General features: G+C 40.0%; 1 protein-coding gene across 10 annotated transcripts in view; it reads right to left on the bottom strand.

Annotated features, from left to right (window-relative positions):
* Window positions 1–22,705, bottom strand: part of dnah9 (dynein, axonemal, heavy chain 9) — a 163,485-nt gene that overhangs the window by 88,080 nt on the left and 52,700 nt on the right. For 9 of the 10 annotated variants that reach the window (XM_008437723.2, XM_008437721.2, XM_008437722.2 and 6 more), the window contains 13 exons: window positions 22,009–22,166; window positions 21,473–21,611; window positions 18,945–19,232; window positions 16,492–16,702; window positions 16,269–16,396; window positions 15,967–16,075; window positions 14,482–14,629; window positions 12,574–12,748; window positions 11,588–11,761; window positions 10,206–10,413; window positions 8,898–9,063; window positions 7,425–7,527; window positions 4,804–5,043 (listed from right to left, as the gene is read on the bottom strand). In XM_008437723.2, coding sequence (XP_008435945.2) covers window positions 4,804–5,043; window positions 7,425–7,527; window positions 8,898–9,063; window positions 10,206–10,413; window positions 11,588–11,761; window positions 12,574–12,748; window positions 14,482–14,629; window positions 15,967–16,075; window positions 16,269–16,396; window positions 16,492–16,702; window positions 18,945–19,232; window positions 21,473–21,611; window positions 22,009–22,166 — 2,247 coding nt within the window. The remainder of the gene's footprint in view (window positions 1–4,803; window positions 5,044–7,424; window positions 7,528–8,897; window positions 9,064–10,205; window positions 10,414–11,587; window positions 11,762–12,573; window positions 12,749–14,481; window positions 14,630–15,966; window positions 16,076–16,268; window positions 16,397–16,491; window positions 16,703–18,944; window positions 19,233–21,472; window positions 21,612–22,008; window positions 22,167–22,705) is intronic. The other variant, XM_008437724.2, reaches the window with a different exon arrangement.

Here is a 22,705-nt window from a genome sequence, read left to right on the forward strand (position 1 = left end):
CCGACTGACTGATGACCGAACCGCAATGCAAAAGCAATACAGATGAAAACAGATTGGTTCTTGACCCAGTTTTACATTTTCTTCCTTCGAGCCACGAGCCTAAACAAGTGTTCAGTGGGTGACTGGTGATAAATGTGTCTGTTGTGGAGGACAGTGTGACGTGGCCGATTTCCCACAGAGGCACGGATGATGCATTCAGGCAGAACCACGGAGTATGTGCATCCTATAATAGGTGCTGAATAGGACGAGGGAGAGGACAGCGAGGCGCCCTGCGTACCGTCACCCAGGAGACGCAGCCAAGCAGATGTGTTGCGTCTCCCGCCCCAGAACCTATTCTCATCAGCAGAATCATCACTGGAGGTGAAGCCAGCTGAACCCGATCTGCCTACGGATGCTGCTGAACGTGACAATTGGCTGCTAAAACCACTGTGTAATTGTGCAGATGGGGAGATGCGGCGTGCATGTGGGCATGTGGGTGTGTGCACGAGGATTTTAAACAGACTTCTATGGAAGTGGAGAATCTCTAAACTTTCCACGGATCTGTGTCGTTCTACTTCATTTCTGTGTTTATTTGCATCAATCTTGACACCCTGCTCAAGTACAGCTGAAGAAAACAAAACACCATATGGGTCTATACTGTGACTTGCCAAAGTAGTCATACGCTCAAAACTTTTCCATATTTTTTCACAAACTTTTATGTTGTTTTTTTTGTGGTAGGGTGGTGCAAAGCAGAGCATTTAGTGGTAGGAAAATGATTAACTTTCCACAGAAATAACTGATCACAAATAGCATCTTTTGGAGTTTCTTAGAACGTTATACATTTGACAACAAAGATTTCTTTGGTCCTTTTCATCCATTAAGCCTCTCTTTTCAAATCATCTGGAATTTGGGGTTGTATTTCCGGTAATATCTGAGCTTTTGAGATGTTAACCAGCTGCTCAGCTCCAGTTGTAAAAACTATACCTTGTTGCCACGGTTATGCATTATAACACTCCAAAAGAAAAATAAGTAAAAGCAAAAATCCTTCCAGCTGCACAGCAACCAAAACCAGAGGGAAAAATTGTCCAAATATACAATGCTTAACCAAAATACTTGATTACCAAGAGTCATGATTGTTGCGTCAATAACAATGCTGATTTATCTTTGAAAATTTCAGTATTTACCCTTTTTCCTCTACTTTTCAGTGATGCATTACTCTGGATTGTTCCATCACATAAAATCCCAATAGAATACTATAAACTTTTACTTTAAGGAGTAGGATTGCTTTTGCAAGACGCTGCAATTCTCTGGAGTGCCGATACTTTTAACCTTTAGCTATTTGCAAGATAAAGATACAGCAAAAGCACCTCACAAACCAAGAGGAGAGAGAACTTTGTTCCCCCCACTACATCCCGCTGACTTTAGCCGACTATCTCACAGAATCTTCCCCCCCGACATCTTCTCGCTCCGTTCAACTCAGAGGAGAGGGATTAGAGCTCCGGGTGTCGACATGCATCTTCCGTACAGGGCTGTCTGTTTCCATGGACTCGCTCTCGTCTATGCCTGACAGCTGCTCTGAGCCCCAAACAACTGACAAATGCACCCAGCTGACTATCCACTGAAAATCATACAGACATATAGAGCAGTCAGTACAGTTTGGCGGCGGTCTCATTGCACCACGAGTCTCATGTACTCTCTTCTGATTCCGTCTTCTCCATCCGCTTTCAACCACCACCTCCTCCTCCACCCCCCCTGCAGCTCTCGAGCGTCAAGGAGCTCGTTTAGGTTGACGTGGAGAAGACAGGCCGGTGGATATGCCCGTCGGTCATTACAGTTAACGAACATTGGCAAACGGAGCTACTCGTCAACATTCCCTGTTGGTCTCCAAACTGTTTGTCTTGGCCTGTTAGAAGAATTTAGTTGCTGTTCCTCACTCACAACATGCCCACTTATAAGCTGACCTTATCGATCAACTTGAAAGCTCAAAGCGAGTTGAGTTTCAAAGGAGAGATTATGACAAAAAAACAAAAAAAAAAAAGAAAATGCACTGAGGATAAAAAAACCTTAGTGGTAAAAGAAGAAAAATAGCTAGGAATAGCTCATGCTTACTTCTTCACTAAACTGGAAAAAAATAGGTAAGTTAATTTGGGAACAATACCCTAAAGACTCGTTCTTGATTCTCAACTGGACCTTCATCTTTTTTTTTGTCACATTTGTAAACACCTTTACACAGACTAGTGCAAGCTTCATGCAAAGCCTTTGAGCCCAGCTTTCTGGCTCATTAGGGTTCATCATAATGAGACACTTTCTGTTGGCTGCATCCCAGACTTCCAAAAGTTATAAAACATACACACACAATAATACAAAGAATCACATAAAGTCCCCCCAATTATTTCAGCTGATGCAAACTTCTCAAACGTCCAGCTAGAAAACACGGACTGACAACCGTTTAGGTCTGTGGCTCAGAATTAGAGGAAGTGTTTGTACTGTCACAACAAACCCAACAAACCCTTCCCTACATCCGGAGGTGCGGAAAAGCAGAGACTTGCTTCGAGTATTTCGACTGAGGCGGTTCACCTCTTCCCACCTGTCCTGAGGTGTTACCGCCACGACTCGAGTACGCGAGGAAGAAAAACTTCAAATGGGAGAGCTTTTTTTCCAGCTCTCTTTACATATTTCTATAGGTGGATTGGTCCAAGCAGACAGTTTTGACACAGTTTCTTCAGGACAGTTGCCAAATGTCTGTTCAGGCCAATTAAAGAAAAACACAAAGACTTTGTCAAACTGGTCTGAATGGTGTCTTCAAACACTGGTTTCAAAGTCTTCACGTAAAATCACATCTGTTTGAAGCCAGTGATGTGTGTGTTCAAGGCCGTGGGAGCTAAGCCCTGAGGTCTGCAGGGCGTGAGCTGCTGAATGGCAAGCAGGTTTCGCCGCTTAAATCCACAGGCTTCAAACCGGCAACAAATGCCTCCGATTGGTTAGTACCAAGAGATCGTTGGAGGGTTTAACAAAGTCTTACGACTTTTCAATGACTGATAACCAGCATAAACAATCACATTAAGAAGTAACGTGCACTGTCATGATGAAACTGTATTTGCCACCATATACAGTAGGTTTCCACAGCTTTTGTTTTTTTGTCAAAATGCTTTCAGACCCTGAAGCCAACTTCAATATTGAACGTAGGTGACCCGAGGAAACACAAAAAACTGTTTTTAGCTGATGATTTGATTTATCGTGAGAAAACAGACATACAAATCAACCTGGTCCTGTGTGAAAAAGCAACTGCTTTCTAGACACAACTCACATGTTATAACTGCTAATGACTTTTTTTTGGTTAATTAGTATGAAGGGTTTTTTAACCTCAGCAGCTTATTGAAATTCATGTCCCAGCATCTTCAGCGAATGCAAGTCATGAACTCAGCAGGTCGCACTAAAAAGCTCGAGCAGCGCAGAGGTGGATTTACTGGTGTGTTTCTGATCGTTGACCCAAAAATAGAACAAATGGCAACGAGTGCCAAATCATAAACTTACAGTATCCTCAAGCATTTCTAAATGAAAGCACAATTTCCATCAATTACAGCGTCCAGGTCCTAAGGCAGCGGAGGAGGCCCAGATCATCACACTACCGCCACCGTGTTTGGTTGTCTGAATGATGTTCTTTTAAGAAATGCTGTGTTAAATGGTTGAAATGATAAATGAGCACACCGTTTTATCAAGGATTCCAAAGCGCTTCACACCAAAATCATTCATGCACACATTCACACGCTGATGATGGTAAACTACACTGTGGCCAGAGTTGATATGGACAGACTAACAGAAGTGAGGCTGTCACTCAATCAGCATCACAGGCAAGGCGGGTGAAGCGTCTTGCCAGAGAACAACAATTTGGGGTTTTGAACTCCCAACCCACCAGTTACAAGACGATGGAGGATTCTACCATTTTAATTTATTTAAATGACTGCATAATCTCCCACGAGGTTGTGATTGTTTTTCTCAAAGTTGTAGCAACACCCACCCATGCGTACTTAACACTACTGCGAGGTATGAAATACTTTGCCAGTTTAACTTACAGAAACATATACGATTAAAGTGATATGGTAGCATTTCTTTAAACCCTGCCAAGCATTAGCTAATTACAACGTTATAAGTTTATTGTGCCTGTTAATATAATTCAGTAGAAGCTGGACCTTACCAGGTAGGTACAAACACACAGAAGCTATACCTTTAAGAGTGAAAGGAAAGTGTGTAAAATCTTTTGAGAATAGTATGAGGACACCTATATATGCTCCGTATAGTGAGAATAGTGAGAACTGTGGGCTCCATCTGTAAACTCTTGGAAAGAATAATGAAAATTTAAGTTTCTATAGCTGAGTGGCTCAAAGCATTAATTATACAACAGAGTGCGTTAAATGAAAGAGCCTGCCCTCCATTAAAACCGTGGAGGATTTTGACAGAAATATTGCCCCGAAAGCCTCTCCCTTGATAGCGTTAACACTCTGATATTATATTCATTTAAATACATTTATGCACCCATGGAAAAGCAAATCCATTGTATTCTCTGTTCCACTTATTTCAGACTCATTTCCAGCTTTCAGTGCTGCCTCTTAAATCAATAATCATTTAGCGAGAAATTAGTGACAGTGGCTCAGGGAAGCAGAGCCGCAGAAGAAGAAAGAATTAAGGTAAAATATGGATACGCTTGTCTGAAATGGAGGAGTGGGTGGTGTCAGCAAAAAGAAGCCAACTTTACAGAGGTAACTTTTGACTTCTCCTCCAGGGAACATTAACCCGAGGTCAACCTTCCCTGATGCATTTGGTCACCTGGAATATGTTGGAGAGGTCCCGCAGGTTAAAGACGTAGTGGAACTTGACCGCTGTGGGGAGGAAGGTGGAGGAGACGCGTTGATGGAGGGCCAGAGCCAACTGGACCAGGGTGGAGCTGCTCTTCTGCAGGGCCGAGCTAAATCCTTCCCCTCTCAGATGCTGAGACAAGATGGAGCTGTAGATGGTGCTCAGGGCTTCTGCTCCGGGAAAGGACAGGGCGAAGACGCAGAAGTGCCGCTGCGGAAAGAGATGGAGAGTAAACGAGACAGACCTGCTCCGTGCCAATGACGGCAAAATCGCACCACAATATCAACCAAGTTTGACTTTTTAAAGCTCTTTTTGTGGGACTTAATAAAAAGTTATTTATGTGTTGTAAAAATGTGAAGCGTAACTTTCTACATGCTAATAGATCCACACAGCAGAGTGTGTGACTTCAGCTGCATTTAATAAATTCCCTGCAGCATCACATGTGTTACTTCGCTGGCACACACACACACACACGCACACACCCACACACATACAAAAAGCAGACTTTAAAGAGCCCTTCAAGTCCAAAACATGTTCCCATCCCCTGCAGGTGAATGGATAACTTCCTCTAACGGAAGAGTGGTTACATAAGCCTGAATGTGGGGAATTTTTCAAAAACACAGAAGCAGTGTATATCCAATTCAAGACTTTATTACCCTAATGCATAAAGAATAAAGCTAAACAGAGGAAAGTGCACTCTCGTGTTATTATGTGGTTTTAACAGTCAGGACATGAATGACTGAATCTTTATTTTTACACTAATTTCAATGAGTCTTTTCATTTAAACTAAGCTAAAATGGAAAAGCTGTGTGGAAAAAGAACAGCAGCATCAATAGTTTAATGCACCTTTAGCAAACATGACTTGAAGTAAACTTTTATTTTTTCTGTGAAGGAATTTGGGAACACTGCTCTTTCTCACCTTTGCTTTATTGCTTAGAAATGATATTGAAATGTAATTTTGGGTTTTCATCATCTGTGTGCCGTAATCATTTAAATTAAGAGAAACAGTAAAAGGCTTGAAATATTGCACTCGATGTGTAATCAATCTGTAAAATATGAGTTTCACTTTATGGACTGAGTGGCAAAGTATATTGAACTGTTTCACAAAATTCTAATTTTTTTAGGTGTAGTTTGGAAATTGCCTGCTAGCCTCTCCCAGACTGATGGGCAGGGATAATGTCTCATTGATCTCTCTTTGTCTAGGTATTGTTTTTAGCAGGCATGTGTTGCATTTTTACAACTGGAAAAGTAAAAAAACAAGGACAGTATGAAAATCAAGCCTTCTCAAATAAAAAAAAATTAACATTTCATGTTTCTATTTGAAGATTCTCAAATGAGTCCACAGTCTCTCTGCGTAGGTAGAATTTCATGTTCATGTGTTACTTTGGTTCAGTTAAATGCTGGGTTTTGTTTTCGTTTTCTTTTTCCAAAAGAAAACATTTGATGCACCTACATTTTTCTGTTCCCTCCACAGCCTCAAAATGCACTTATGACCCGAGTCACTGAGGATAGTATTCTGTTCCTGCACAGTATTAAAAAAAAAAAAACACACACTCTTCTTTGTTATTCAGAGGAGAACAAGTGTGAGTCTGAGGAGAGCCTATAGTCTCTGCAGTGAAACATTCCACATGTGAGCCTGTTCTTTGCCGTCTGTCTGCTGCCTGCTTTGTCACCTTTACACCCCAACCTCCTTCTAGCCATTTTGTTCAGGAAAAGTTGCTTTGATGTGACACCATCATAAAGAAGCACCATCACTGGAATGCATCCAGCATGCTCCGTCACACACATTCCCCTCTTAATGTCTCCTACCATTTCTTCATGTCTTCAACAAATTCCTCTCTTTACAATATGCAGTCTCATACCTCTCATCTCAAAAGACATCTCAAAAGCAAATAATATGAACACTAAATATTTGGAGTGATTTTCCTCCTATTTTTTTTTCTAGCACACTCAAGCTGTAAAAATTGGTCCCTAAAGCTGCACCTTATATAAAAATATGTTTTTTTTACATGTTTGTTAAAATTGTCCATGTCCTTACAATATAACATAACACAGATAATGTGTGATAATTTCGTATTACAAAAAACATACTGCTCCTGGTAAAAAATACAACCAATCAGTCAGGAGGAAAGGCTTAGAGCTGTCAATCACGCCCGTGTATACCATTTTCATTCAACTGTTTCCCAGAGGATTATTTCCCTTTTTCTGAACATTATCTATGAACCTGTAAAATTTCCATTTTACAGGTTCATAGATAATGTTCAGAAAAAGAACATTATCTAATAATAATGTGCAGACTTTCTCATCAAGTCTGCAGTGATGCTCATTAGGAGATGCAATAATGTAGTTCTAGTATGTACATGTATCCTAGTACATGCTTTTACTGAATTCACAAAGCAGTAAATGAATAATAATATTAATTCTTCTACAGTTTATAATGTCATCATTTTTCTTTGAGCTACTTACAGTTTTGCCATGTCTACCATAATGCATGTGCAAGCAGAAAAGGAGCACATGACCCCCCTGCCAGTTCATTGTGTAACCAGTGGTATGCCATGTTCTGGGAAAATATCCTGGATGTGTTAGTCTACCTGCAGCCTGGGGTTAATGGTGAAGCTGCCAGCCGTGGGGTTCATGCAGGAAACGTATTGAACGTTGTGTATTTCTTTCAAAAGCAGTTTATGACGGTCATACCTGCAGAACACACACAGGGAGAAAAGAAAAAGGAAAAAAAAATCATTATTCAACTGCTTTGCAGGCACATAAACACCAACATCGGCCATCGCTCACACACAGACTTCTCTCCCTGTGCTTCTTCCTGATACGGACGCCTCGGCTCCCGCTTAAGCTGGCGTGTCTTGGAAGCAACCTCCTTCCCTCTCAATTTCATACCTGAAGTCCTCCAAGCATATCTCTAATGGGCTGACCGTGTCTAATCCAGTCAGCCAGTGTCTGACGCAGTGGAACCATGTTCAGAATGGCCTCACTGTGTCAGAGAGATGAGCAACAAAATCCTTTTTACGGGGAATCACACAGGCCAGCTTTCACGTATAACTTCTGATACTCATAAAAGTTGCAGAATATGCATACTGATGTAGGGAGCTCTGAAAACTGAAAGAGGGGGGTAATTTACAAATACTAAAAAGCTATCTAACTGCTAGAAATAAAAGAAAATAATTTTCCTCTAATATAAAACGCCTTTGCATTACATTAACATTTTGTTAAAATTCTTCACAAACGTTTCATATTAGTTGGTATCAATAATCATAATTATTATTATTTTAAAATAATGTCAAACTGGTAATGATTTGGGAGGTATTTTTTGTAACCGCATGACTTGAACTCCTCTGTAGAATAAAGGTGGAATTTGGGTGACATTTTATTTGAAGGGGTGTGAATAAGACTGACATAATAGGGTCAGCTGTGATGGTTCCAGTGCATCAAAAACAGATTTAATTGTTTTTCCCTATGTTTTAAAATTATTACTAATAAAATGGACAACACTTTATTTGAAGGGGTGTGCATGACACTGTCATAAACATTATATAAACGTGTTATGAACATGTAGGAGTCTTCATGAATGTTTGTGACTGTTGTCCTGAAGTGTCATTCGGTAAATAATGACACTTATAATGCAAAGTTGACACATTTAGTGGACTTTTAATGCAACTTTTAGTGCAACTTTGTATTAAAAGTGTCATTATTTACCAAACGACACTATATGACAACAGTCAAACATTCATAAAGACTCCTTCATGTTCATAACACGCGTTATGTTACGTTTATGACAGTATTATGTCAGTCTTATGCACACACCTTCAAATGAAGAGTTACCAGAATTTGTTAAGCATTTATTTACACTTCAGGTCAGACTTAAACAATTATAAAATCTGATTAATACCACATGTAATTTCTGTTTAATGATGCATAAGGCCCAACAATTAACAGAAGGTATACTTTCTGTTTATCGTGACATTTACCAGGTTAAATATCTCTTTTTCAAACATTACTGTGTACTTGAGCTTGCCTATGCGTGTGATGAATTGCAAATGACTTGGTCTTACCAATGCTTGTAGTCCATGTGTTGGCGGATGAGTGTGTGAGGTTGCACCGTGCCATATGCATCTACCTCAGGCATATTCATGTCATCTATGAAGTAGATCAGTCTTCTGCTGCCAGGAGGGCCGTAGTTGCGCCCTGCTTTTTTCTCTAGGGGCTTTTCCAGCACAGCTGCGTGGGAGATCAAGACTTTACAGAATGCCCTTCTCTTTTTTTTGTCTTTTGGCTTTACCTTTTATGGCTTCTCAAACATGATTCACACACATTAAACAGTGCACACTTCAGATAAATAATATATGTAGAGAAGAACAAGTGATAAAAAAAAAGAAAAACAGTTTTAAACTGTAGCTTTTCAACCAAAACCAGACCAGATGTAGTTCTATATGTTCTGTTATTGATAACGACACATCTGAGCACTTCTCTGAGCATTAAGTGGTAACTAAGACATTAAAAAGGGAATTTCAGTCACAGCCAACCTGGTTCAAAATCAACACAACGCTTTTAACTGCATTTGAAAAACATATGATGCAACAGGATCAATGAGGGTTGATTGCTGTTGAATTATCCATGGTTTTGGTCCGTTTCTGCATTTTGTTTCTTTTATTTTGCTATTATTTACTTCTCTTTATTTGTATCTTCTTTGCTTTGAATTTTTACAGATATTGTTTTACCTTGTTAAGCCCCAGTTACTTGCCCTCCTGCTTTTGTTATCTGTACACTGTTGCCCCTCTGATTACCCCCGTCAGTTCATAGGCTGTTTTGCTGCATTTGTTCATTATCCACTCGTTGTTTGCATTTGTTAGTCTTCTTCATGCCATGTTAAGCTCCGTTTCCTGACTGATTTTCAATTTAGCATATTTCCAGATCAACCATCACAGCAAACAAATCCAGTCAGAGATTTACATAAACTCATCAGGGACATGAATATTTTGTTGTTTTTTTTTTTTGCCTCAATTATTTAGTTTAACCATTAATCCAGGGTGAAATGATTACATACATACCACAAACGTTTGAATTGATTGTGGCTTTTCTCTAATCTCCACAGTCTCAAATATACACTTCAACCTCTGGTAATATTCAGATATTAGTTCCTTAGCAAGCTGCACCTCTGTCATGCTTCATGTTTTTTCAAGCCATTATCAGGAGTATTGCATGATTTTTTTTAAGCATAGAACACAAAAGTCCAATCCAGTTGAAGTAAAAGCTTTTGGAAAGCATCTAGATGTTGGTTTGACCTAATTTTAAATAATTCAGTTTCTTACCCTTTCAATTGTATAACTAACTGGAAGCAAAACAGACCCACTTACACCTACCTTGCAGCATAGCGGACGTGGTGTAATAGTTAAACGGGACGTTCCTGACCATGTATTTCTCAGCATCCAATGATTCGAGTTTATCCCCGATTAGGACAGACTTCCCAGTGCCGGCGTTCCCAACCACCATGACCGGCCTGGAGTGCTCCAGGAGGCGGTCCATGAAGTAACGCACTCGAACCGTCTCAGTGGTGGGAACCAGACATGCCTGCAGACAGGAGGAATTCAAAAGCCTAAAAATCAGGTTAAGATTGTGACTTGAAACTTTATATATGGGCGTGAATAAACAAAGAAAAACATGTTTGTTCGTGATGCACATTCAATATGAAGAAGCAGGCTTCAGATTTTATGCTCCTCTAAATCTGGAACAAACGTTCAAAAAACTGCAAAAAAGCTGAAACAAGACAGTTGCTGAAATATGCTATAAAAATAAACTTGATTATGATGGTAAAGCAATATTGAGGTATGTCTACATTTCTTCTTTATAAAACAACCCAATCTAGGTGCAGTGGATTGATAATGTCCAAAAAGCAATTTTCAAATCTTGTGACAAAGTCAGATTTACATCCAGAGTCATGAACCTGCTTTGAGCAGCTAGTTTTATACGTTTGGGGTTGTTGTTGTTTTTTGCAGATACAAAAGAGTTTTCCTCCAAGATTACCTTATTTTCTTGACCAGATTGTCAGTGTTATTAATCCCTTAACCCAGTTTCAAACTTCTCTATAGCATTTTCCCTGACCCCATCTATAATTTATATCATCACATGTGTTCCCTAATAAACCTTTGACACTTGAAGTTGGAGATGAAGTTACTCACAGTTGGGCCATAATTGCTAAACAGAGTTATAAAAAAATGTGTTGCACTGGATTTATTTAGGAATATCATAGTAATGGGACGTTAATATTACACTTAAAATTTTTAAAACTGTTTTTTAATCTCATTGTACATGTGTATAGCGACAAACAAATTCAATTTAGTTTTTTTTTCACTTCACCATTATGTACTACTTCATGTTGGTCCATCATGTAAAATGCCCTGGAGTTTGTGGTTGCAATTTGACAAAATGTAGAAAATGCTCAATTAATTTGAAAACTTTTTGCCAGGAACTGTTATTAGTGGGGTTTTTTTTACCACTTGTTGTTTTGGTAGCCTATAGCAGCTATGAGTATACAAGATGAGGCAAAAGTGCAAATTGTATTCACTGCCTCTGGAAGAAATAAAAGTTATGAGGAACATTTGGTGGTCTCCTCTCTGCCAACTACATGTGATACGCTTGTGATAAGCAACATACTTAGTAAGAATTATCCATACAGTCTAGGAGAAAGAAAAAAAAACACATACATCCAGAGTCTAGGCACAGAGCTACCTGGTTTAAGATTTACCTGAAGAGGTACGTCTGGATCCATCTCATACTTGGTGACCATCTTGGACCACGGTTCGAATTTTTTGCTCTCTGGGTCGATGTAGTAATCGAACACGGTGCCCTGCGATGGGAACTTGATGGTTTTAAACTCAGCAACCCACCACTTGCTGAACTCCACTCTGTAGTCGACCAGCTGCACTCACACAGAGAGACACAGAGGGTAGGCAACGCGGTCAATATTGTAAAATGACTTCCTCTCTGCTTTTTCTCCTCCATACAGCAGCTATGGATCCGTGCATTTGATTTACACTGGTGTGAACACAAACCAAAGACGAATAAATGGCCCCAATGCATAAATGGAGTTGCAGCAGCTGAAGGGTAGAAAATGAGAGATGGCAGACCCATCTATCCATCCATGTGATTCGGCCGGTGAAGAAGTCTCATCACCTGCTGGCTGGCACTTCCCTGCCTTCCTCTCTTTCTTCCCAACCCTTGATACCTGTCTCCTCCATTCACCACTGCCTCTCCAGTCAATAAAACCACTTAGCATTTAAATGCATCTGTGATGGGAAAATAAAGTGGAGTACATTTGTACAGAGGGGAAAGCAGTTTTATCCCATAACTTAGATGGACACACTTACTGTACCGAACTAACTGGATTGCTAAGCAACTGCTTGCCATGGCTCTCCTGCTGATTTAAATTCAGCCAGCCTGTGTGTTTCTGAGCGGGAATGCAGTCCATTTCATTTTCAGATGGAGATCTCTGCCTTTATGAAAAAACTACTATTCCTTCAAAAGAAAATAACATTCAAATGACTTTTCATAAATAGAGACAATGTTGAATTCCATAAAAGCCAAAGAGGCTTACATAATATTCCAAGAAACTATTTCGAGTTGTGATGGGTAACAAAAAGAAAGAAAGGAAAAACCCTTCAGCAGCTCTGGGTTTTTCTTTGTTCTTTCCACTTAGGAAGCATCTCACATGCCAAGAGGTCTTAGCAGTACCTGGTCCTGGAACAACGCTCCCCCAAAGGCCCAGATCGCAGCAAAGACAAAGTAGAGCTCATAAATATCTTTGGAAGAGTCTGGTGGTGTGTTTTCTGGCGTCAGCAGACACTCCAGCAGGTAGCACAGCATCTGGACAAGGCTCTGCTCGGGGATGGGGATGATCTTTTTGAACCTGACCAAAAACAGACACATCAAGTCAAAACTCTTGCTCTGACCCTTGGGCAAACAGGGGAAAAAGAAAAGGTAAATTTAACATGACCTTCTTACAAGTCAAGTTACTATCTAGTTAATTTGGAAGCCCTTTAGTTTGATTCTTTCTAAGGTAAAGTGAGAGTACAACAAATAACTGCACTGAATTTAATAACATACACCCAAACTAATATTTTTTTTCCAAGTCCATTAGGAAAGTTGCAATCTAACCATACACTTTTTAAAGTTCCTTGATAAGTTAATCGTCTCAAATATTCTTGGGTTTTAAAGTCATTGTGTGTTAATTTGATTATAATCACCACAACACAATACAAGTCAAGTTATAAAGTACCTTTCAGTTAAACTTGAAATGAAACAAGATGATCTTGTTTGTTGAACTACGCCTTCTCAGTCTATGACATAGAAACATTTGTCTTGATAACAGTATTCAAGAGGTTGCTAGTTCACTGGCAGTATGAAGCTACTGCCACTGAGCTGAACAGTAGTTAGTGATCGAGAGCCAAGGAGCCTCACCTTGAATCCTAAATATTGTCACCCTCCTAAAATAAAGTCCAAAAGTATTTTGTTTTGGGAGGGTTTTTTGCCTAAAGACCATTATTTGAGGAAAGTGGCAACATGTTTTTTGTGATTGTGGCAAAATAGCTGAAAATGTATCTCGTCTGACCATTAAAAATGTCTGTGGAAGGAGTTTAGCTTGTCCATGAGGGTAGCCGAAACATTTGGTTGAGTTTGAAGGTGTTGATTTTGAAGCTCTGCCTTTCTTCCATGTCGACACTCTCAGTCAATGGTAAAAGAAAATAAATTTACAGCAGAGTGTGACATGAGTGGTAAAAGAAATACCAGTGTGAAAGAAAAACTTTGGTAACATTTTTCAAAATGATGATCCCCAGGTCTTTAGACATAGCTCCAAAAGACTCAATTTGTTGAAGTCCACACTTCTATTTCTTAGATTGTCACAGAATTTCTTGGACTTTGCTATTCTTCTGAGAACTTATTAACTCAATAAGAGCTTTCAAAGAAATACAATTTATTCAGTCACAATAAAAACGCACATAGGCATTGGCCTTGTCAAGTTAAAACATATACCAAACAAAAGGCTAAGGTGAATATAGGTTTAACATGCATCTTGTTTGTAAAATTAAGACTTCATATGGATTTTTGAAAATCCATAATAAGCTTAGACCTTTGCATTAAATACTTGTTAAAAAAAATAACAAAACATTCTTTCACCTTAGATACAGTATAACAAAAGCCCAACTTATGACAGTCACACACGGATCTTGAGATTAAGGAAACTTTTACCCAGAACTGTGTCTATTTTTTTTTCAGAATTCACAAAATGAACAAAAGCTCTGAAAACCCAAGAATTTTAATCATGTACTTCCGAAACACCAGATGACAAATTTATGAGCTGTGGTGCATATTTAGAAATGTTTGTGAGTACAATGCATTCATCCCTCCCCTGCTTCCTGTTGTTTGCTCCGGCAGCAACGATGATGAAGGTGTCAGAGGATGCAAATGGTCCTTGTACAGAATGTGGAATCACATCCAGTTCTTTCTGACTCACTCCCCGTTTGCTCCCCCCGTCCCACACGCCCACTTAACACACCCCTCCTCCCCTTGCAGTGTCACACAGGAAACTCTTGTGTCAACATAACAGTGAGCACTTCCCATCGATCAGGAAAACCACGGTACCTTGATTTGAGGACGTCCAAACATGAGGGGAGATATTTGTCGAATAAGATGGTCAGGTTTGCCTTCTCGGATTGGACTTTCCTCTTGTCGATCCAGCTGGACACCTGTGGGCTCCACCCAAGGTCTGCTGGATTGATGTACAGAATGCCTGGGTGGAGGAGTGGGCAAGTAGTGCCACATGTTGTGATTAAAATGTATGGATAGACATACAGCACCTTGCCAAAGTATTATTAGTTTTCAGATTTTCTAAGGTTATAACTGCAACATTCAAAGTCTCTGAGGGTGATTTTATATAATTGGTGGATAATTGTGTAATAGATTTTTTTTTCCCCCCCAAATAGAAAATCAAAGGTAGCTTTACATCAACAGTCCTCAATAAAATCTAGTCCAATCTACTACCTTGAGAAGTCATATGAGTACATATCGACCGTCTGTGCTCAAATTTAATGCTGTTGTTAAAAATAAATAAATACATTTTAAAAAACTGTTACATTTGAAATATGGTGGTGGTGGGATCATACTGTGAGGATGCCTTTCTACAGAAAGAGCAGAGAAAGTATTCAGAATTAATATTAAGATGGATTCCAAAGATATTTGATGAGTTAGAATTGCTAAATATAAAAGCATTGCACCCTTTTAAGGTCTTGATTGAAAAAAGAAAGTTAACCCTTTCATGCAGTGGACAGCTATCCAAAAGCCATTTTCTTGTGCTTCTTGTGGATTTTTATGTTATAAATGCACACAGACCACTCAAGTGGACACTAATGCATCATAAAATACATTATCAACTACTGGCCATCAGCTGCAAATGCAAGAAATTATTTTAGCTAAATCCAATATGGCCGACAGACAAAAAAGCATACCGACCGACCCGGTCCCTCCTTCTACCGTAGACGACTCTACCAGGTAAAAAATATTGTGACATCAGATAACCCCTAAAGAACAATACTACTGATGTATTTTTCAAATAACAACTTTGTATTTGGAGAAAATTACAAATGATCACCTAAAAAAATATATATATATTGTTTTACAATTTTTTTTCCTACTTTTTTTTATGCCTTAAGAAAATGAAAAACTTTTGGGGAAAAAACTGACACAAAGGATCATAATTCATGCATGAAAGGGTTAAAACATGTGTTCTTTTTCTTCTACTTCACAAACAAACACTTCTTTGTGATGGTCAATTATGTCAAATCCATACATAAAATACACTTAAATTGGGTTCCATTGGTAAGGTGGTAGAGCAGGCTTTCTATATACTATATTCCCATTTCTTAAATTAAGTCCCATAGTGCCCTGAAATATTTAAGAAGTACACCTAGATTTGGTTATACTGAATGTTAATGTGAAAAAGTTTGTCGGTTATAAAACTTTTGCAAGGCACAGTATTTTCAGCTCATTAAGATTTTGGACTCAATAAGAAATTTAACTGGAAAAGGTGGAGAGAAGCAAACATGGAAAGGCATTCATAAGCTGCCGTACCTGCCCTGGATACAGTAGCAGGAGTCGCAGTGCGAAGGTGACTAATCTCAAACACCAGCCTCATGGTGGGGTTCAGAGGGATGCGCTCATTACTGGCCAGAGTCAGCACCTAACAGACAAAGAGGTTCTGTCACACAGCGTGTAATCACGGTGTGCCACTGGAAAAGTTCTGTCTATTATTAGATCCGGTCAGAACAAGCAGCTGTCTGTTGAGTCAACTCTAATTTCTGCAGGTGATGGCTCATTTTGAGTCGACACAAAAGAGAAAATTCAGCCTTTAAAGACACATAATTTCCTCACACCTTGTTGTCATCCATAACCGTGTTGAGTGACTCAATCCACATTGGATCAATGTCTCCATCCAGAACAATCCACTTAGGCCCACTGTGACTAATGTTGGCCAGTTCACGCATTACGCTGGAGAAGAGCCCTGCGAGAAGATGAGTTCACATTCAGGGTATTCGAGGCACGTCATTAAACACTTAGCGCTAATCAAATCCTCTTTCTGAAGGACGTGGTAATCACCGTCTTTCCACTCTCTGGTTGCCGGGTTGATGATTCCGAAGAGCTCGTCATTGGTCACGGCCTTGGGGTTGAGGTCTGCCCACACGGGCCGACGCTTCGTGTTCTGATAGGTCCGCTGGAGCGATCTCATCACCTGACTCTTCCCGGTGCCCGCGCTCCCAATCACAAACACAGAGTGGCGGACGGCCAGCAGTTCCTCGAGCTGCACCACCTTAACACAGACACAGAGAGAGATTACAATGAATGCCTATTACCAAGCAATCATTTTCAACAATAATCCAGCATTTTATTAAGAGCGTGGTGTTCACGCTGCTTAATCTCACAATTAAGCAGCGTGTGCCTCACTGCAAATCTGGCAGTGAGGTACAGCGGAGCGCCTTCTTCCTCTGAACATGAAGCAGACTAAATGACAGCAGGGGGACTTCTAAAAACATCAAATGTCAAAACTCACATTACTGTATAATTAATGTGTCATTCATGTCTGTATCTGGAAGTGACATGGAAAGTCACTCGTTGAAAGGGCACTGACTGAATCAGGCCTGGTATATTAACATAATACACACGAATACAAGTAGATTACCATAATTAGCAGCACACACTGCATACGAAAAGATATCCTATCAAACCAAAACACAACATTTTACAATTCAAAGTTAAAAATTTACGAGAAAGACTCATTAAAAAACCGTACAAGTCACCCGGCTGCCAAAAAAAAAACAAACAAGCCAATCCTTGGGAAGAATTGTTAAATATGGATGTTGTTTTGTGCACATGGAGAGAAATAATAGATATGTAAWTGATTTATATGGCAGCAGCTGGCACGTATAGTGCAGCACGTTGGCATTGCGAGTGATTGTCAAAACAGTAGCTGAAGGTCACCAGCCAGAGAGTGTGCTTTGTGGATGTAACGGGCATCATCAGCGTTTTGCAGTTGCACTAAAGTCTTTCCTCTCTCTCTTAAAAAGATGCATCTTCGACTTCATGAATTTAATTGTGCAACAGTGATATATGCCAGTCTTTTCTATTTGTAGAGCAAATATAACACAGTAAAGACAACCAAACACACTAAACCTGTTTGCCTGAAATCCTGAGACTTCCAACAGCTGGGAGACAATTTGGAACAGAAGATGATGCCAGAATATCTTGGTCACAAAAGCAATCATCCACCACAAAGACTGAGGTCTATATATGATGCACACACTCAGCTGTATTCCTGATAACTACTGAATACTAAATGCTACGTAATATGCAATTAAGTCTGTATGCGGCTGATATTTAGTCTGAGAAGAGCCACTTACAAAGACTTTTGTTTCCTGAATAACAGGTGTTGATAACAAGGCTTCAAATTAAACAAGTTTAGTTGGGTGGTGGACAGTATTCTGTACTTTATTAAAATGGTCTATGTTAGCCAAAATGCAATCCATCAATCTATCCGAGATTTGTTAGTACGTCTCCTTTCTTTCACCCCCAGTGACTGGAGTTCATTCAATCTAGCATTTTCGGTGACACCACAGGGAGAGGAACAATGACTGCAGGCGAGAAAATGAAAGACAGAATGGTTTCTTTCCCCACTTTCCCTCAAACACACAGATGGCTCTACATGATCAATGCTATCGACCCGGTTCCTCCTCCCCGTCCATTCAACTGGAAAGCAGGCGGCTCGGCGCTCTCAAAGGCCTGGCCTGATTAGCGCTTTGATCTGGGGAGGCCTGATGCTAGCCCAGGCTAATGCTAAAGATACTGGGTCTCTCCTGCTTAGACTGAAATCAAAAAGCTGGCCATCCAAACAAAGACAGGAAAAGTTCAAGCTCTGAGGGTGGAAGCTTGTTATTGACCACTCTGCCATTCTCTCTCTCTCTCTGCTCTTTGTTTATTTCTGTGCCATCTCTCAGAGTCAGGGTTAAGTGGCGTGGTGCAGCGCCAGCCTCCATTGATAGAGTGTTATTATGTGATTCCCGTGTCTATTTGACCTGCGGCAGATTGCACTTATTTCCCTTGGTCCGGTGCAGTCTTTTTTCTGACACATAGATCCTTCCTGTGTGCGTGTGCGTGCGCGTGTGTGTGTGTATTTGGATCTGTGTGTGACATAATGACTGGAATTAGGTCGTCAGCTCCGGCACCTGAACTCTCGTTGCAGCTAACAACCGGCTTTCGGCAATATTTGCCCAATTCATCCCGATGCTGCAGTCTTGTTTGACACTAATGTGTATTTCTCAGTGGAACATTATGACATGAGGAAAATAGCTTTTGGAAAGAACCAGGATAAATCTAAATGAAAGCACTGCAAGTGTAATATCTGTCAAATTGTTAAAGATGAAACTTACATTTGGGAACCATGTTTGTACATCTCGGACAGCGTCTAATTACATTTAACTTCCCAAAGTTTGACACCAAACTGAATTAAAAGGGAAGCAACAGCTGCTTACACCATCATGGCCGTTTCAACTGTGTACCTTGAGAACGAAGTTGTCGTCAGGCTGCAGCTTCAGGTCCAGAATGGATTGCTTTACATGCTTTTCAAAGTCCAGGTCTCTCTTCCTGGGGACTTCCAGGGAAGGGAAAAGGTCTCCGATCAGGCCCAAGAAAACGGGCATGTCCTCAGTCACGATCTTTGGGATGTTGAAATCTCTCAGAGCTCGCATGAGTACTTGGTCCTCAGCTCGTCCCGGGTCTCCCCTTTTCAGAGAGCCAGCCACCACCAACACTGACTTGATGGCTCGGAGGCCCCAGTCGTAGTGGTCCTGCAGGAAAGGTCAGGGGAATGGTGCAAGTAGAGGAAAATGTATGGGTGAGATGGAGGTACTGTATAAGGTGGGGAGTGGTATCAAGATATACTAAGGTGTTAAATCTTATATTTTATTCTGTTCCTACATTCAAAAATAGTTTTATTGAAAGAGAATGCGCAGCATAGTATACAATAACACAACTCTCACTCTCCCCCAGTCAACTTTTAGAAGGCTAGAAAGTTAGTTTTTTCTAGTTTACAAGACAAATTCAGTTCTTTGGAAAGGTTTTATTGGGGGAAAATAAATCAAAAACACACAATGACATGGTGTGTAAACCAAAGTAGCACCGACCGCTCACCTTTCATCAAGGTAATGTGGAGTTGACAAGCTATGAGCTGCATGTCTGTTAATTAGCTGACTGTAGCTAGCTATCCCCACTTATTAACCAGGTAATAGCAGCTTGTTAACCTCCCAATGTGGCTATTTAAAAAGCATAAAGGGTAGAAAACTGTATTCTAATTAACAGGAAACATTTACTTGAAAGCCACTTCTGGCTTTCTGTAAATCATCTTGTTTCTCCCACTCAAAAAGGCAAGTATTTTAGTGTCCCATTTCTGAAGAATAGCTAGGTTTGTTATGAGTAAATGTATGTTTTACCTGAATAAAATATTATCACACTTTGGGATATTAGGTATCAAAAAAAGGAAGCATAACAAATCGTATTTTTATTTTTTCTGCGACTGTGGAAGCTTTACTCTAGGTTATAATTCTTTAAGACGTCTTTGCCAGAATTAATTTTGACATTAATATCTAATGTTGGTTCATTTGCTCCAATTTTGAAAATGATATCATGCTATAACCTAAGTCTTTATAATTCCCCTCAGAAAGATAAGTAAGAACCAAAATACTTGGAAGTTTCTGTACTGTAAATAAAAATTTGCACACAGGATGCATAACTATCTGAACACATTTGTTTTATATTTAAATCAGAATAAGTTCTGACAGCAAAAGTTATGTTTTACAACTTATTTGGCACGTCTCTATCATGATAAATGAGCATTTATTAAGCAGTGATGAGAAGAGTTGAAATCAAAGAAAGGAGACTCAGACAAAGCAAACAGATTCAGACGGTATGTAATATAAACCTTGCTTGAAGCCGTACATCTTTCAAACCACAGACGAGAAAATTGGATCCGGCCCAAACTTCAACTCCTAACTTTTTAAAGTTGTTATCTTATTTTTCCAATTTAACTGGGTAGTTCATTTTTAACCTTTTAAAAGTAGATTTCAAAGTATCATGTTGAGCTAAGTGATAGGAAAAGATGAATTTTCTACTCAGTTTTAAGCCCTAAAGAAATTTGGCACAACTTTCTTAGCACCGCCACTTCTTTTATCCCCATCCCCAAGAAAATCTTTGCCAAAAGGACACAGGAAGGACGACTTCGCTTTCTGTCAAAGCAACGTGGAGATATGGTTAAAAAGTGAAAGGTGAAAAGACAGCTACATAAAGAAATTCATTGATGTGTTTCTTAGAAGTAGAAAAAGCTGAATTTGGATCACATTAAACAGGCAAACAAAACCTGAACTGTAATGTCTTTGGTTAGGCAAGATTAACAAAATCCTATTTCTAATGTTAAATTTCCAAAGACTACACTGCACAAAATGGTGAAATATGTAAAGCTGCAGATAACTTTCTAATTAAAAATTTTGGGATTTTGCACAAAAGTATAAGTTTTATCCATCCATCCATTTTCTTGCACCCTTGTCCCTTAATGGGGTCAGGAGGGTTGCTGGTGCCTCTCCAGCTCACGTTTCGGGCGAGAGGTGGGGTCACCATGGACAGGTCGCCAGTCTGTCGCAGGGCAACACAGAGACACACAGGACAAACAACCATGCACACACACACTCACACCTAGGGGCAATTTGGAGAGGCCAATTAACCTGACAGTCATGTTTTTGGACTGTGGGAGGAAACYGGAGTACCCGGAGAAAACCCACGCATGCAGAAAGACCAGGGCCGGGAATTGAACCCAGAACCTTCTTGCTGCAAGGCAACAGCTCTACCATCTGCGCCACTGTGCAGCCCAGTATACGTTTTAATATGTACATATTTATACTTTTTCTGTGGGGCAGCCTAAAAAATCTAAGAATTACTGAAAAGGATATTTATTCGCTTAAATTAAATGGTACATGCAGTAACAATGTTAAGAGATTCTGATGTCTTCCATCCAAACCCCGAGGGCAGAAGGAACTACCTGCTTGGACAACAGCTCTTTGCACAGAGTGTAGAGGGTGATGAACTTTCTGGCGAGGATCCGGGCATTTACAAAGCCTTCAGCCACCAACATGATCTCGCAGATGAGCTCAAAGTCTGGAACCACCATAGCACAAGGTCTGTGGACAGACACACAAAAAGGCACTTTGCTTTAAGTTTTGGTCTTTCAGCTACTATTTCACTATTCACACTATCCAGAATTGCATTAACGGCTTCAGTAACCAGGTAGGATAAACAATCTGATCTTTTGGATGTTTTCCACAGAGTGGGTGGACTTAGGATTGGTTTAGACCAGGGGTCACCAACTCCAGTCCTCAAGGGCTACCATCCTGCAACTTTTAGATTCACCTCTGCTYCAAAATGTCTKAATTYCCTCACCAGCATTCATTCCTCTCTGCAATAGGCTGGAAATGAGCAGTTTATTTGATCCAGGTGTGTTTGAGCAGAGACACATCTAAAAGTTGCAGGACGGTAGCCCTCGAGGACTGGAGTTGGTGACCCCTGGTTTAGACTTACCTGAAAAGAGCCTTGAGGTTCTCTGGAAGCTCCGTTCTACCGGCGTAACCAGGATTCATTGTGATGAAGATCCCCACTGAAGGACAAAGATTCACCTCCTCTCCCATGAAGTTAAATCGTTGCTTCTTATAACGGATGGCATCTTGGATGCTTTTAACCTGCATGGACAGCCGACGCAAAGGGCAAAAAAAACAAAACATGCCATTTCATCTCTAAACAACTGTCTATAATATCAGTCACATTTATTGTGGGGTGGAAACCGATCAACAAAATGATGGTGTAAAAGGGGACCCAGTGCTGCTGTCTTGCAATAGAAACTCAAATCTAAGGTGAGGTTGTTTCCATCTACGGTTTGCATGTAAACTTTAAACTGTCCCTGTGTGGGTTGTTTTCAAGTACTTTGATTTCTTCTCACAGTCCAATTCAATGCATGATGGTTGATTCTATTCAAGCAATTTCAAGATTCTACAGATCTGGCATTAATCTGAGTATGTGCTTAATCATGGTTGACTCATAATTGGTCAAGGCACGCAATTATATTTCACATATTTATTTTCACGTTTTTTACTCTGAATAAATGTCACCATAATTTGAAAATGTCCAATTGTATTATTGAACCAATTATGTGTTTTCAATTTTCAATTAGTTGACAATCTGAGACATCTAAGTTAGACTTAACACAGATGGTGAGTACTTC

This window comes from Poecilia reticulata, linkage group LG19 (genome assembly GCF_000633615.1).
Source record: "Poecilia reticulata strain Guanapo linkage group LG19, Guppy_female_1.0+MT, whole genome shotgun sequence".
In the NCBI taxonomy this organism is placed as follows: Eukaryota; Metazoa; Chordata; class Actinopteri; order Cyprinodontiformes; family Poeciliidae; genus Poecilia; species Poecilia reticulata.